Source organism: Solanum lycopersicum, chromosome 3, assembly GCF_036512215.1.
Source record: "Solanum lycopersicum chromosome 3, SLM_r2.1".
Taxonomy (NCBI): Eukaryota; Viridiplantae; Streptophyta; class Magnoliopsida; order Solanales; family Solanaceae; genus Solanum; species Solanum lycopersicum.
Genome location: NC_090802.1, coordinates 22,976,635 through 22,995,275, shown reverse-complemented (window position 1 = coordinate 22,995,275; position 18,641 = coordinate 22,976,635). Strand labels below are relative to the sequence as shown.

At 34.8% G+C, this 18,641-nt stretch overlaps 2 protein-coding genes across 2 annotated transcripts; one reads left to right on the top strand and one right to left on the bottom strand.

Annotated features, from left to right (window-relative positions):
• Positions 1–2,458: 2,458 nt before the first annotated feature.
• Positions 2,459–14,016, top strand: LOC138347480 (uncharacterized). Its single transcript, XM_069295774.1, has 4 exons — positions 2,459–2,608; positions 11,939–12,037; positions 13,179–13,289; positions 13,558–14,016. Exons 1-4 carry the CDS (start codon positions 2,459–2,461, stop codon positions 14,014–14,016), a joined length of 819 nt encoding a protein of 272 aa, XP_069151875.1.
• Positions 14,017–15,377: 1,361 nt separating this feature from the next.
• Positions 15,378–16,405, bottom strand: LOC138347479 (uncharacterized). Its single transcript, XM_069295773.1, has 2 exons — positions 15,685–16,405; positions 15,378–15,601 (listed from the first exon to the last, which is right to left on the bottom strand). Exons 1-2 carry the CDS (start codon positions 16,403–16,405, stop codon positions 15,378–15,380), a joined length of 945 nt encoding a protein of 314 aa, XP_069151874.1.
• Positions 16,406–18,641: the final 2,236 nt, after the last annotated feature.

Genomic DNA, 18,641 nt, shown 5'->3' with positions numbered 1-18,641 from the left:
CAATTAAAAGATCTCACTGATAAGGGTTTCATTCAGTCGAGCATATCCCCTTGGGACGCTCCAATGTTGTTTGTCAAGAATAAAGATGGAACCCTTAGAATGTGTATCTATTATCGGCAGCTAAACAAAGTCACTATCAAAAATAAGTATCCACTTGCCAGAATAGATGACTTGTTCGGCCAACTCCAAGGGTCTAGATTCTTCTCAAAGACTCATCTTCGTTCAAGGTACCATCAACTCAGAGTTAGGGGTGGATATATCCCAAAGACATCCTTTCGTACCCGTTATGGTCATTATGAGTTCTTAGTTATGTCATTTGGTCTCACGATTGCACATGCTGCATTTATGGATCTTATAAACAGGGTCTTTTGTGAATACCTTGACTCCTTCTTCATAGTATTCATTGATGAAATTCTCATATACTCAAAGACCAAGGATGAGCATGAACAACATTGAGACTACCAGGTACTTAGACAACATAAGTTGTATGCCAAATTCAACAAGTGTGAATTCAAGCTTAGATCAATGACCTTTCTAGGTCATGTTGTGTCCGACAAAGGTGGAGGAGAATCCCAGGAAGACTGAAGCTGTTAAGAACTGGCCAAAACCTCTTACTCCCACAGATATTCGTAGCTTCTTGGGATTGGTTGGTTATTATCGTAGTTTTGTGGAGGGATTTTCTTCCATTACTACCTCACTGACAGCTTTGACTAATAAGAAGTCCAAGTTTCAATGGACGGAGGCTTGTGAGAATAGTTTTCAGCAGCTCAAGGATTGACTCACTTCAACCCCAGTTCTTACTTTGCCTATGTGTGGTGAGAATTACATTGTGTACTGTGATGCATCTAGGGTTGGTTTAAGTTGTATTCTTATGCAGGGTAGCAAGCTGATAGCTTATGCATCTAGACAGGTCAAGGTCCATGAAAAGAATTATCCCACTCATGACTTAGAGTTGGCAGTTGTGGTGTTCGCATTGAAGCTGTAGAGGAACTACTTGTATGGGGTACATGTGGATGTGTTCATAGATCACAAGAGTCTCCAGTATGTGTTCACACAGAGATAGTTGAATCTATGTCTGCGGAGATGGTTGGACCTGCTGAAGGACTATGACATGAATTTCCACTACCATCCAAGTACGGCTAATTTTGTAGTTGATGCTTTGAGTAGGATGAGCATGGAAAGTACAGCCCACATTGAGGATGAGAAGAAGAAGTTGTTGAAGATATACACAGACTGGACAGACTGGGTATGTAGTTAGTTGACTCAACTAGTTGGAGTGTTTCAGTTCATCCTGAATCATCCTTAGTAGTTGAAGTCAAGGAGGGTCAACATCTTGATCCTGTGTTGATGGAGCTGAAAGAATCAGTGTTGTTTAAGATGAATGAGTCTTTTGCTTTGGTAGGTGACGACATACTTAGGTACCAGGACAGGCTATGTGTACAAGATGTGGAAGATTTGTGGACCAGAATAATTGCAGAGGCCCATGGTTCCAAATATTCCATAAATCCAGGATTGGGCAAGATGTATTATGATCTTAAGCAGATCTATTGATGGGATGGCATGAAGAAGAACATTGCAGAAAATGTGGCCAAGTGTCCTAATTGTCAACAGGTTAAGGAAGAACATCTTAAGCGTGATGGTTTTACTCAACTTAATGAGGTTCTGACTTTGAAATGGTAGGCCATTGATATGGACTTCGTGATTGCTCTTCCAAAGACTAGGAGACAGCATGAATCCATATGTGTTATTGTGGATATGGTGACTAAGTCTGTCCACTTTATCCCTGTGAAGTCTACTTACAGAGCCGAGGATTATGCGAGACAGGACATTGATGAGATTGTGATATGGCATGGGACTCCTTTCTCTATCATTTCAGATAGAGGAGCTTAATTCACAGCACATTTCTGGAGATCCTTCCAGAAGAGCTTAGGTACAGAGGTGAAGCATAGTACTACCTATCATCCTCATATTGATGGGAAGGCAAAGCGCATAATTAAGATATTACAGTATCTGGGATGACCATCTACTTTTGATAGAGTTTTCGTATAATAATAGTTATCGCTCCATCATTGGGATGTCACCCTTTGCGGCACATTATGGTAAGAGATGTAGGTATCTAGTTTGGTGGTTTGAGGTTTGAGAGTCATCCATCTTGGGTCAAAATATCATTCCTGAGGCCTTAGAGATGGTTAGGGTTATTAGGGACAGGTTGGCTACTGCCTACAGTCGGCAAAAGTCTTATGCAGACAACATAAAATGGCCCTTAGAGTTTGATGTCAGTGACCAAGTCTATATGAATACATCACCTATGAAGGGGGTAATGAAGTCTGGCAGGAAGAGTAAGTGGAGTCTGAGGTATGTTGGGCCATCCGAAATCCTACAGCGTGTGGGTGAGGTGGCCTATAGGTTGGCATTGCCTGCGTAGCTAGCTTCTGTTCATCCAGTCTATCATGTCTCAATGTTAAAGAAGTTCCTAGGTAATCCAGAATCGATTCTACCTGTTAAAGGTTTGGGGGTCGATGACGACTTGTCTTATGAGGAATTACAGGTTGAGATTTTGACAGACAAACAAAGGGGGCTAAGGAACAAGGAGATTGCTACAATAAAGGTATTGTGGAGGAATCATCTTGTTCAGGGTTCTACGTGGGAGGTCAAGGAGAATATGAGATCCTTCTATCCACATTTTTTCATCCATTGAGGTTGGAATTACTACTCTTAAGTCTATGTTTCCTTATCTCTCCATTCTTTGTTGTTATTCATTGTTAGTTGTGACAAGCCGAATTCTTGAATCCGGATCACAACCAGCATCGTTGAACTCTCAGAGGTCTCGGACAAGCCTCGTCTTGTATTCATAACATTCATCTAGTTAAATTTGCAGAAAATTTAAAACTTTTTATATGTATGAATTATACATAGACTTCACATAATTATTAACTAGATACATCATATACTAAGCTCAACATAACAGAACAACCATCTAACATAAAGAATTAATTTGAAACTGAAGATGAATATATCATAAATAGTTAGACAAATACGGCCTTATTACAAAGCATTGAAATGAATTTGCAAAAGAAGCGCTAGGGACAACATCCACTAGGTATGTCTAAAACTAAGGCTAGACTAAATCTGTAGCATCCTCAAAATCATGAGGACCTACCAAATGGTTTGGAGAAACGCTGAAGTCCAAAGTGCTGCAATTGTCGTCAACCTGTCTTTTTATAATAGGGGGTTAGTACACCACTTGTACTAAGTATAGGTTTATGCACACATACACAAAAATCTGTGCATGATCAATGAAAGCTCTTCCTAAGCAACATGTCATTTCTGGAAAGTCTATCATTAGACTTTCCAAATTCGTTAGTTGTGAATCGTGGTATGAATATGATGTATTTTAATGCATTCAAAGCACGAAACTCATTTTTTATATGATTACACAACATTAGTATCATCAAGATAATTTTTGAATAACTCGGGCAAAGATTTGAGATTTTTGATCCTCTTAGGCTGAGAACTACTCTTTGTACAGTTAGATTATTTTTCAGTATTTTTCTTCTTCTTGTTGTGTAGTTCAATAATTCTTTTGGTTATATTTTTTAATGACAAGTACAATGATTCATTGTAGTCCCATACCCACAATGAATTGATGTATGTAATCCAAGGAATAAGGAATTATTTCCCTACCTTATAGAATCATTTCTTTAGACTATATGTTCATTACCTTTCATAACCATTTCTCTATTGATGATGCAATTTATTTCATTACTTTCATATTTTAAATATTATACATTTCATATACATGATTTTGGAATCGTTGATGTAGCCTTAAGACATCTCAAATGAGGGACCAACATATGTGACCTCAACCCAAGGGACTTTTTTACCAAACATAGAGTCTGCTTCATTTGTTCATTCATACTTCACATTATTCATTTCCTTTATACTTAGGGTGATGTAAACACCAGATATACCTAGTATAAACTTTCATACTCTCATCGGGATCATGAAGTGCATTGACCAAGAATGACCTAATGTCATTACTTGAATCTGATTTCACCTCCGAATTGTCTTGCACAAACACCTTCGGTATCGTTCATTTCATTATATTTCATCCTTTTAGGATAACTCAATATTTCTTTGGGAACTTTATACTTAAACAACATAGATCATGTGAGCATCATGAAATCTAGTGTCTGCCACACACCGAAAAGAGGTGGAATCACCGACAGAAGTGACTCGAATATGCTAGCATATATAGGGAGTCGAACCCTACAATATACCTATATTGGTAGTATAGGTTCAAAGACTAAGATATATAAGGATACACATACCCGGCATGCCGGACAGTCTCATCTCATGAGAGTTATGTGAACATTCACCCTTTTTGAAAGAAGGCATCACCGCTCATAGCTAGCCTATCGGTGCTTAGTATAAAGTTCCATTTCATTCAACTCATACGTAATGGAAGTTGAGTTCTTGTATGAGGACATCATATCTCAATAGATGATTTCTCATCTCATCATTTGTATTAAGTATTTAGTAGTCTCAATACTTTCATTAGAGTGTACATAGAGACTGGTCACTTCATTGGCTTTACACTTTCATAGGTGAGTATGTTTGGTAACATTTACTTAGGCTGATTTGAGATTGCTCTTATCTTTCACATTATCCTCTTATCATATTGTCACCACATTCATTAGGATTAGCACATTTGATTTTCATAATTACTCATCCCTTTTACGTGAATGTTCATTTCATCATATGCGAATGCACTTGGCCATTTAGTGTGTTTCACACTCTTACTTAACCCTTCTAGGGTTTCATCATTTCATCACATACATATTAGTTACTCATCCCTTTTTGTGGGACTGTTCATTTCATCATCTTTTAGTGTTTACTCAACCATTATGGAGGCTTGCTTCTAAATTGAGATCTACTAACTCTATTGAGGATTGGTCATCCTTACTTTACATTGATGAAATGTGAATTTTTCTTTCATATCATCCTTAATTTACATTTATGAATGTGAATTGTCCTTAAATATCATCCTTAAGTGTTAATGAGACTAGTTTCACATATTCTAATACCTTCATTCGTGAGTATTCTTTTAACACATTGACTTTGTTGTAAGTAAGAGTTGTCTCACTTCCTTTAACACCCATTTATGGTCTATTACTTAATTTAGACCCCTTTAATAATGTTATAACTTATTTTACTAACTTTAGTGTAGTAGCTTCATATAACCGTTTATGGACGATGAGCACTTCATTCAATGAGTTTCATGTGTTCATAGTTCATTCTTATGGGGCATGTTGGGAGTTGTCTCAATGAATGTCATGCCCTTGGTTATGAATTCATTGATTTTACATTAAAAATATTATTATATATTTGATACTCTTACTACACAAGAATTGGCATATGATTAGTATTGACTCAAGATTTGGGATGTTAGACTAGCAATTTCACTCTTTTTGGGATAAGCCAATTTTTACGTTTGTTCATATTTAAATTTCCATATTTATGAACCCTTAGACAATCTTTTTATCATTTTACAGAAGTTCCTAGCCATTAGTGTATATTCATTTTGACCAAATAGAGTTAGCCAACTTTATTCGAACCAGATAGCCAATTTATTCAAAATATGATTTCATAGATGTCTTTCAGCCAATTCTTGGTTTACGGATTTTAGTGAAACGTTTTACAAACATATTCAACAAAATTATATTAAAATTTGATGGATTTAACATCTTGATAACATTACAACAATATCAAGTCAATATTCAGCCAAAGACACATATTCACTTAACACATCACAGACTTACTTAGCATATTATCGATCCTATCATGATAAGATTAACTTTACGCAATTACAAGTTCATAAGTTCATTACATACTCATCATTTAAGAACAATATATGTTAAGAGAAGCCAGCACCACATACCAACAACATGATCTCTAACCTATTCAAAATTGAAATCGAAAAGAATACTAGGGAAGGGAAGTTCAACGAGAACGATGGGAAAAACCCTAGTTTTCAAGATCTTGAGAATCATTCGAAGAAAAATTATCCCGGAGAAAGAATTCAAGGATATAAACCCATACCTTATGTAGAACTTAATCTAATAAGACCATCTTCAAAAAAAACTTGTAGAAACCTTGAAATCGCTTAGAAGAATCAATGGAATTTTCTATTTTTATTTCCCTCTCTTGCTTACTATTTTGCGTCCTTTTTTATATGAGTTTGAACGTTATTTTTAAGTTTAATAACTTATCTTTAATTATTCTTAGGTTTATTAAGTTAATTTGATAAACTAATTAACGAATTACCGAAACGCCCCTCCTAAGTTGACTAAACATAGGACAACATAACACTTAGTGAAATCTGTAAATTGGTATTGGCTATTGTTTGGGTAAACATTTTTACTTTATACTAATCAATTAAATCCTTAATTTAATTAATTTAGGTATCTATGTTAAGTACTTAAGTACCCTCAAGTCATTGGAACAAAAATTAACCCTTTTGGACCATCCTAGGTTAAGTACTAGGATTTGTCTTGAGTTGTACTAGGTTAGTGTAACAATTTCGTTTTGATCATTTAAACTAATTAATTAAATTTCTAATTTACCAATCAGGTGAGCTAAGTTAATTAATAATGTACCCTTAAGTTGTTAGGACTATAACTAATCCTTTGAACCATCCTAGATTAGGTATTAGGTTGTCCTTTTCTTGTTTTAATAGTAATCTGGAAATTGCTTTGTGATTTTGGTTTTGCCCCTTTAAATTAATTAATTAATTTTATAAATTAACTAATTAAGTAGACTAGGGTAATTAATAAAGTATATATAGGTTTTTAGGACCATAACTAACTCTTTGGACAATCCTAGGTTAGGTACTAAATTGTCCCTTTTTTGTCTTAACCGGAAGCAGAAATTTTCCTTTTTAGTTTTGGTTTTATCTCTTTTAAATTAATTAATTAATTTTATAAATTAATTAATTAAGTAAACTATGGTAAATATTAAAGTACCTCGAAGTTTTTAGGACCATAACTAACCCTTTGGACCATCCCATGTTAGGTACTAGGTTATCTCTTTAGCTAGTACTAGGTTAGTGTCAACCCGGTTTTGCTCCTAGGTTGTCGGGTGCACTAATTAGTTTTTTTCATTCGATCCTAGTTAGTTATCTAAATAGGACAGTAGTTTAGAGTCTATAATTATTTAGGAAGTTAGGACCCACATGGACGGGTCCCTTGTGCAAGTGTTCCCCTTAACTACCCTAACCGAGTTTCACTTAGGGTAGTCCCCTCCTTGGCCACTTCTTCACATGTCTTGCAGATGTGCTTGAACATGGGTTTGTTGTACTTCCCTAACCAACTATTATTTATGGTTCATTTGGGAATGTTTACTTATTATCCCAAGGACCCTCACTATGTCCTTGGGTACTACTTAATTTACATGATCATTTTAAATGATCATGTGCTATGGTACTAGGCTTGACATTTGGATGCCTAGTACTTTGTGTGAAGCTATTCTAAACGGATTTTTCTTTTAGCTTAGGATATTCATTGCAGGTACATTTATTGAACATCAATCTTGGATTGGGGTGTGACAACCCAAAAAATATATTTCTTATTTGTATATGGAAAATTGGCTAATATCCCTTAGCCATTTTTTCTATACTATGCCCAATATTTCTCAATATTGGGCATTGGAGTGCCTATGTACCCTTAATAGGTTATACCAAGGGCATACTAGGATCTTCATTAGACATATGATTTTCCGGAATGTTGCATTAGTTAATAGTATTTATGTTATTATCTGAATGGCATCACGCTAAATAGTTAGTAGTGTCATTTACAGATGAATGTTCCTAAGGGGGGGGTAATGTAACAAACCCTAAAATATGGATATGCTAAATAATGCTTAATGTCTCTAGAATGCCTACGATTAGACCGGGTTAACACGGATTGATGCGCGCAGAACCAGAACTCTGAACCCTTGTGACAGCCAAGCCAACTAACTTGGGGAGTTAGTTGAGCCATGTAGGGCTCCCAAATATGAAAATTTACCCGAATAAGTTTTTATTGGATTTAAAAGGGGGAATAAATAAGTTTAGAGGGTCTAGGGGAAGAATGGTCTTTTTCCATGCTAAGGGTAGTATTGTAATTACCCTGAATATGAAATAAATTATTTAATTAATAAGGTGGAGGGGTATTTTGGGGAGAGAGGGCCAAAAATTTGCCTTTGAAGTGAAGTCTTGCTCCACCTGGTTTTGAACCTAGGTGGAAGCAATGATTTAAATTGTTTTTATTATAATTGGTAATTAATTGAATTAATTAATATTTATTGGTTGATTTCACATAAAACAGAAATTAGATTTTACCAGTTAAATAAACCTTATTTGACTAAGTCCTAAACTAAACTCCTAATTCTAAGAAAACTCTCCTTAGTCACATCTATCTCTCAACACACGATCATTCTCTCTTCTCTCATTCATTAACTCTTTACCTAAACGACTACAAGAATAGAAAAATTACTACAGTTCGTCACACTTGAAGAAGTTACATGAAAAATATACACAAAGAAGTTAATCAAAAATGTTAGGAGAAAATGGAAGGTTTTTCAACAAATTTTGTGTTGAGATTTCAGTTTGGATGTGTATCTGAGGAGTTCATTGGGCAGTAAGTCGATTTTTGAACGTCAAAAAGGTATGGTCTCTTATATCTTGGCCGCTTTCCCAATAGACCCCTTAAGGTTAAGACGAATCTATTCCAAAAAATAGGTTTGTTCCTCGTTGCATGTCCTTGTCACTAGATCCCTTCGAATCATTGGTTGGGTATGTTTGCAGGTAGAAATTAGGGATGTAATGTCTTTTCGTGATGATTATTTTTATATATGTATGTTCAGGATTATGTGAAAATTTAGCATGTTGTCATAAATTAAGTGTTAAATGATGTGAGGGCAATGTGTAGCTGAGATATACACTCTTGGATTCAAGTTTGAAAAATGACATGTTTATGGTTGTATTTCATATGCACAAACTTGTTTAAATAGTGTTGTTCACAAGTGATGTAAGAATGTTGATTCCAGTGCAAACTAATGGCCAAATGAATCCATGAAAATGCACCTAAAGAACTCACTAAAAATTACATAAAATGTCTAAACATTTCATGTGAAAGAGGTGAGAACCTAGGCTGTAAAAAATTTCAGCATCTTGTTAATGAGTTCCGGCCATGCTAAGGGGATTATGATGCTATGTAAAATGAATTAATATATGTGAGGCCACTGAGAATCAAACCTGTGACCTCACCATGTTAAAGATCATTGAAATAATGTGAGAAAAAGGGGGAATGTGGCATGTGAGATTCGAACTGATGTGCCTTGATCTGAAAATGAAAAAAAATATGAAATGAGAGGAGTGGGATTCGAACCGACCACATATCGATCAGAGTTAAGAAGAAATAAAAATAAAAAATAAAAGGTTGAGGCTGTGGGAATCGAACCCATGACCTCTAGGCAGAACCTAGGGAAATGAAGGAGAAAAATTAAAGTGGGGCTATGGAGGTTCGAACCCACACCCCCTTGTCCAAGAGGAGAGAAATTAAAGCGAATGAAATAATAAGAAAATGAGGTTGTGGGGGTTCAATCCCACATCCTCTCAGTCCCAATGAACGAAAAAAAGGGAGAAATCAAGGGGAAAATGAAATGATGGCTTTCGGGCTCGACCTAGGGTCCCCAAGCAGTGTGGATCAAACTAAAATAAACGAAAATGTAAGTGTTGTCTAAGGAATTCGAAATTGGGTTCCCTTGACCAAATTCAATAATGATACATAAGCCATTCGTGAATTATATGTTCAAAATTAGTGCAGCCTACTTAGATCGAAATCGAGATCTTGGCATACATGCAAGATGCATAAGTCTTGTACCACATAATTTTAGGAAGATATGAATCAATTAAGCGAACTATGAATGAAGCCTCAGGGATTGTATGTATAGACCTATAAGTATGCATACGATTAAAAGTAAGTGAACCTAAGGTGTATGTAATGAAATGATGAAACCCTAAAAGGGTTAAGTAAGAGTGTGAAACACACGATTTGGCCAAGTACTTTGGCAAAGGATTACATGAACAATGAAATGATGAAACCCTAGTTAAGTAATAGTGTGAAACACACTAAATAGACAAATGCATTGGCATATGATGAAATGAACACTCACGTAATACGGGGTGAATAATTATGAAGAGAAAATGTTCTAAACTTAATGAATGTGGTGACAACATGATAAGAGGCTAATGTAAAAGATGAGAGAAATCTCAAATGAGCCTAAGTGAATGTTCCTAAAACGTACTCACCTATGAGAGTGTAAAGTTAATAAGAGACAAGTCTCTATAAACACTCTAATGAAAGTATTGAGAATAATATAGTTAATACCAATCATGAGATGAGAAATCATCTATTGAGATATAATGTCCTCACACTAGAAGTCAGCTTCCATGACGTATGAGTTGAATCTAATGGAACTTTATACTGAGCACCGATAGACTAGCTTTGAGCGGTGATGCCTTCTTTCGGGAAGGGCGGAGGTTCACGTAACTCTCATGAGATGAGACTGTCCGGCATGCCGCATATGGCTCTCTTTATATCTCCTAGTCTTTGAACCTATACTTCCAAAATAGGGATCTGGAGGGGTTCAATTCCCATGTACGCTAGCATGTTTTGGGTCACTTTAGCCGGTGATTCCACCTCTTTTAGGTGTGGGGGAGACACTAGATTTCATAATTCTTACATGATCCATGTCGGTTAATGTTAAAGTTCCCCATGAATGAATGAGGTCAGCCTCAAAATGATGTACATAATTAAATGAATGATACCAAATGTGTTAGGATAGGATAATCATGAGGTGAGCTAGACCTAAGCAATGACACTAGGTCAATCTTGTTCATTCCGCAGCGAACCCGATGAAACTCTTAAACTACATCATAGGTATAACTGGTGTTAACACTAGCTTATGAACGAAATGAAGTGAAGTACGTATGATTGAATGAATTAGACTCTGTGTTTTCTAAAAAAGACTCCCTAGTTGAGTTCTCATATGTTGATCCCTCATTTTGGGAAAGTCTTAATGTCAAGACCATCATTCAAGGTCTCATGTCTTATGAATGAATGTAATGAAAGATTTTATATGCTATATGCAATATGTTATGTGCGATGTGCAAGATGTTATGTGTTGTGCGCAATATAATAAGTATAATGATGCATGTTAATCTAATGGCATGACTTTCCTAATCCAAATTTGGAAAGCTCACTAACTTTCTTAATCCCATTTGGAAAAGTCCACTGACTTGACTTTCCACAATCATGTTGTTAGGAAAGAGTTGTTCTTACTCATGTATGTCCTTGGTGTGTGCTTTCATATACCCATACTTAGTACAAGTGTGTACTAATCTCATACAATTCTACTATTTTTGGTGCAAGCACAGGTGGACGCTAGACCCTACAGATTGATGTTGCAACTATCCAGACATAGATATTTCATCCAGACTTGGTAGTCCCTCATGATTTCGAGCATTTCAACCATTATAATCTAGATTTAATGTAGTCTATATCTAGTGGAGCATGTTCCACCAGTATTTCTTTCCACTTTTATTTGATCGTTGATTTGTAAACGCCTACGATGTTAAGTAGTATGTATACATATATGTGAAAAAACAAAAAGTTTCAAATTTTCTGCAAAAATTAACATAGATGAAGTAAGTATGATGTATTCAAGCTTGTCTACGACCTCTAAGGTCAACAACACCGCTCGCGTCTGGGGTCTAGATTTTGGTCGTGAAGAAAGGGATGACCGGTTATCAAACATAATGTTTGAGTAAACTCTTAAATATATAAAGAGTAAGAAGTTTAACAAAGCATTGATAGACTAGCAATGTCCCTTACAGGCTGGGCCACACACATGCTACAATGGCAATTACAATGGGAAGCAACGCTGTAAGGCGGAGCAAATTCAGAAAGATTGCTATGAGCTTGTTCCAGCAAATGTAAGCCTCATGAGATAGGATTCCACCAAGGTGGGTAAGTAGTCTCCGTTTATCTCTACGTCTTCTAATTATGTTGCCAGCATCGGAACTAGCCAATTGATTCAACCTACGCGAGCTAGGTATGATGCGGTTTCACTTTGGCCGGTGAGACCACCCCTTTTTTGTGTGGGGAAGATACTGGATTTCATGCTTATCTCACATGATCTATACCATTTAAATGCTCAAAGAAAGTATTCGGTTCACTTTAGTCGGGAACCACCTCATTTTCGTGTAGGGAGAACACTGAACTTGGTTTCACTTTAGCCGGTGACCCGCCCATTTCGATGTAGGGTAGACACTGGATTTCATGTTATCTCAATTGATCTAGATTCACTATGATCGGTGAGTCACCCCTTTTCGGTTTGGGGAAGACACTAAATTTCATGTTTACTCGCATGATCTTAATTCTAAAGATTTCCTTAAGAAAGCAAGAAAGAAAGAAGAAGAGAGGTATGTTCAATATGAGCTAAGAAAGTAAGAGCTTAAGAATATCAATCGTCAGTGTTTGATAAGAATGATGTTTTCAGCAAATAATGGGCATAGCCAATAATGAATTCTTTTATTATTAAAATGATCATATCCAAACAAGATTGGCTTATAAATATTTCTTACATGATGCAAATAAACACAAATAGGCATAACCAATAAAGATTGGCCTAGTAAGATCTCATGCTAACTTAGTCCTTCGGATTACTTAGTTGATTCATTTAAGGTAGGGGACTACAATAAATCGTTGTAGTTGTAAGTAAAAAATAGGATCAAAAGAGATCATTGAATTACACAACAACAAGAAGAAAAAGACTAAAAAATAAACTAAGTATGAAAAGGGAGCTCTCGGGTTAGGGGAGATCAAAATTTAAAATCTTTGCTCGAGTTGTAAAATTATGTTTATGATTCTAAGGTCTTATGTTCATATAGAAAATGAGTTATGTTCTTTGAATGATTAAAAATATGTCATATTCATACCATAATTCATATATAATGAATTAATGAAGTCTAGTGACTTCACTTTCCAGAAATGGCATGTTGTTATAGGAAGAGCTTTCCTTTACTATGCATAGTATAAGTGTTTACTTAACCTATACTATTATTATATTTATAGGTGCCGGTCAGGGAGAAGGCTGAAGACTCATCGATGTTTTTTGGATTGTCGATTCATTTTTTGGTAGGTCCTGTTCATGTTCGAGGATGCTACACTTATCTATCTAGCTTGGTACTTTAGATATAGCTAGTGGATCTTGTCACTAGTGTTTGTTTTCAGACGTTTATTTCAAAGCTTTGTATTAACTCTATTTTGGAAAACTATCACATTATATATTAATCTTTTGATTTGAATTGATACATCAATTGTAGATGGTTGTTTTAATTTGAGCTTAGTCGAATATTAATCTATGTATAAAACATATGAAGTCTATGTATACTTCATTATGTTTTAAATGTTTTAATTTTCTACAAATTTAACTATATGCATGTGATGGAAGCTAAGAAGAGGCTTCTCTGCGACCTCTGAGATGTTAACGACGTCGGTTGCATTCGGATTCCTGAATCCAGATGTGACAATATTGGTAAACGCAAACCTAATTGTCAACATCAAAGTAAACATAAACATAAATGTCAATATCAAGCTCAATGTAAACATCAACGTAAACATGAATGTCAACATAAATGTAAATGTCAGCGTCAACATGAACGTCAATGTCAACGTAAATGTAAACATTAGTATGAATGTCAATGTCAACGTCAAGGTGAATGTGAACGTCAATGTTAACTTAAACATGAATATCATAGTCAACATAAACTTAAATGTCAGTGTGAACAACTTAAACGTTAGTGGGAACGTCAATGTAAATATCAGCGTGAACACGAATATGAATGTCAATGTCAACGTCAATATCAAGGTGAACATAAACGTCAATTTGAACGTCAATGTGAATGTCTAATAGAGAATGTATACGTGAACAAAAATTCCAAAGTTAACGTGGAAATCAATGTGAACATCAACGTGAGTGTGAACATCATTGTGAAGATTAACGTCAACATCAATATAAGCATCAATGCAAGTGTAAACATCAGTTTGAACGTCGACATCAACTCAATGCGAACGTCAAAGTCAATGGAAACATCAATGTACATGTGAATATCAACATAAACGTAAATGTCAGCGTCAACATGAACATGAGTGTCAACGAGAATGTCAACATGAATCATGAATGTCAATGTGAACATCAACATTAAAGTCAATGTCAATGACAACGTCAACGTCTATACGAACGTGAAGGTCAACGTTAATGTCAATATCAAAGTGAATGTTAATGTCAATGTTATTATTAACATAGACATAAATGTCAGCGTGAACATAAACGTCAATGTCAATGTGAATGTCAACTCCAACATCAATGCAAACATCAGCGTAAACACGAATGTCAATATAAAATCAAACTATAGTATCAATGTGAACGTCAACATCACCGTCAACATCAATGTGAATATTAACGTAAAAATCAACAAGAACGTAAATGTGAACGTCAACATAAACATCAATGTGAATGTTAACATCAACATTAATGTCAACGTGAATCTCAATGTGAACATCAACGTGAATGTCAGTGTGAACATTAACTTTAACATTAATGTGAACGCAAACATCATCATAAACATAAACATGAACATAAATGAGAACGCCAACATGAATGTCAATGTCATCGTCAATGTTAAAGTTAACATCAATGTGACCATAATCGTCAACGTCACTATCAACAAAAATGTCAATGTCAATATGAACGTCAACATGAACGTCAACATAAATGTCAATGTTTTGGTAAATGCAAACGTGATCATCAATATGAACGTAAGCATCAACAAAAACATGAACGTCAACGTGAACATCCATGTCAACATGAACATCAAAGTAAACATCAATATGAATGTTAAAACCAATGTCAATGTAAACGTGAATGTCAATGTGAACATCAACGTGAATGTTATCATAAACGACAATGTTAGTGTGAACGTCAATGTCAATGTCAGCGTGAATGTGAACGTCAACATTTTTATCAATGTAAACGTGAATGTCAACATCAATGTAAACATAAATGTCAGTGTGAACATCAACATAAACATTAACGTGAATGTGAATATATCAACGTCAATATCTGAATGAACATAAACGTTAATGTGAATGTCTAAATGAAAACGTACACATGAACGAAAACATCAATGTAACGCAGACATCAATGTAAACATCAATATGAATGTGAATATCAAACTAAACGTCAATGTGAACGTTAACATCAGCATCCACTTAAACGTAAACGTCGGTGTGAACATTATCATCAACAACAATGTGAACATTAATGTTAACGTAAATGTAAATATAAACATAAATGTCAATGTCAACGTAAATATTAACATTAACGTTAATATGAATGTGAATGTCAATGTGAACGTTAATGTGAACTTCAATGTGAACATGAATGTCAAAGTGAATGTCAACATCAACATGAAGATGAACGTCAATGTCAATTTCTATGTGATCGTGAACGTCAAAATCAACATCAATGTGAATACCAACTTTAACGTTAATGTGATTGTAAATGTGAACGTCACACGTACACCAACGTCAATGTTAATGTGATTGTCAAAGTAAATGTGAGCGTACACGTCAACGTCATCAATAACATCAACGTCAAAGTGAACGTTATATTCAACAAAAGCATCAACATAAACGTCAATATCAGCATGAATATTAATGTCAATGTCAACATCAATGTCAGGATCCACGTAAATATGAACGTGTATGTAAACATAAATGTCAACATAAAAATGAACTTCAACGTCAACATGAACATCAACATCAACGTGAACATGAATGTGAACATGAATGTAAATATGAATGTAAATGTGAATGTTAATGTCAACATAAATGACAACGTCAGTATGAACATCAACATTAATGTCAATGTTAATATGAACGTCAACATCAACGTTAACATCAACATCAACGTCAACATTCATGTAAAGGACAATGTGTTGATAAACGCGAACATAATCGTCAACATGAACATAAACGTCAACATCAAAATGAATATCAATGTTAACGTTAATGTAAATGTCAATGTGAGCATTAACTTCAACGTCAACATCAGTATCAACGTAAATATAAACATCAGTGTGAACGTCAACGTCAATGTTAACAATAATGTGAACATCATTGTCTAGGTCTATGTAAACATCACTGTAAGACTGAACGTCAACATAAACGTAAAATGTTAGCGTCAATATGAATGTCAATGTAAATGTCAATGTCAGTATGAATGCCAACGTCAACATCAATTTAATGTGAACATCAATGTCAATGTCAACTTAAACATGAATTTCAACGTCAACATAAACTTAAATGTTAGTGTGAATGTCAATGTAAATGTCAGAATGAACGTGAATGTGAAATTCAACATCAACATCAATTTCTAGGTGAACAGAAACGTCAACGTGAACCTTAGTATGAATGTGTAAATAAGAATGTATATGTGAAAAAAATGTCAATATAAACGTGGACTTCAATGTGAACATCAACATGATTGTGAACGTCAATGCGAACTCTAACATCAATGTCAACGTCAACATCAGCATTAATGTAAACTTAAACATTAGTGGGAACGTCAATGTCAATGTTAACAACATTATAAATATTCACGTCAATGTTAATGTTAACATCAACGTAAACGTGAACGTCAACATAAACATAAACATCAGCGTTAATATAAAGGTCAACATCAACATGAATGTCAACAGGAACGTTAATGTGAACATCAACATGAACGTCAATATCAACGATAATGTCAACGTAAATGTCAACGTCAACGTCTATGTGAATGTGATGGTCAACGTGAATACCAACATAAATATATACATTAGTGTCATGTGAATGTCAACGTCAATATTAATATCAACGTGAACATAACGTAAATATCAACATGAACGTGAATGTGAATGTCAACATAAATATCAACATGAACATGAATGTCAACATTAATGTTGATTTGAACATCAATGTGAACGTGAACATCAATGGCAACATCAACGTGAATTTCAATGTGAACATCAACTTCAACATCAATGTGAACTTCAACATCATCGTAAACATCAATGTGAATATAAATGTTAATGTTAACATGAATGGCAACGTGAATGTCAACATCATCATCAATGTAAACGTCAACAATAACATGAATGTTGTTGCCAACGTCAATGTCAAAAAAACATCAATGTCAACGTAAATGTCAACGTGTTGGTAAAAAATGTGATTGTTAATGTGAACGGAAATGTCAACGTAAAAAATTTATGTCAACGTGCACGCCAATGTAAATATCAACATGAACGTGAACGTCACTGTCAACATAAACATGAACTTCTGTGTCAACATCAACGTGACCGTTAACATAAACATCAAGGTTAGTGTGAATGTCAACATAAATGTGAACATCAATGTTAGTATCAACTTAAATGTGAATGTCAACATTAATGTTAGTGTCAACTTAAACGTGAATGTCAACATCAATGAAAACTTAAATGTCAGTATGAACATCAACATAAACATTAGCGTAAATATGAATATGAACATCAATGCCTAGGTGAATATAAAAGTTAACGCGAACATCAACATGAACGTCTAAACAAGAACGTACACATGAATGATAATGTCAATGTTAACGCAGACGTAAACGTGAACATCAATATGAACGTGAATATAAATATTCATATTAATGTCAACATCAGCATCAACTTAAATGTAAATGTCAGTGGGAACGTTAATGTCAACAACTATGTGAACGTCAACATCAACGTCAATGTAAACATCAACGTAAAAGTGAATCAACCTGAATTTTAACGTGAACGTTAACTTGAATGTCAATGTTAAAGGTTAACGTCAATGTGAACTTGAACATGACCATGAATGTCATCAACGTGAAGGTGAACGTCAATGTCAACATCTATGTCGATGTCTATGTGATCGTAAATATCAACATCAACGTGAATATCAACATCAACGTCAATGTCAACGTAAATGTCACATGTACAACAATGTCAATGTTAATGTGATCGTCAATGTAAATATGAACATAAGCGCCAATGTCTACTTAAACATTAATGTCAATGTTAAATGTAAACTTAAATGTCAGTGTGACCGTCAACATAAATGCCATTATGAACGTGAATGTGAACGTCAACGTCAATATTAACGTCTAGGTTAATGTAAATATTAACGTGAATATTAATGTGAATGTCTAAATGAGAATGTATATGTGAAAAAAATATCAACGTAAATGTGGACGTCAATGTGAACATCAACGTGAACGTGAATGTCAATGTGAACATTACCATCAATGTCAACATCAGCATCAACGTAAACGTAAATGTCAACGTGAACGTCAATGTCAATGTCAACAATAATGTGAATGTTAACGTCAATGCAATGTAAACATCAACATAAATGCACGTATACATAAATATAAACATCAGCATAAACTTAAACATCAATGTCAACATGAATGTCAAAGGAAATGTC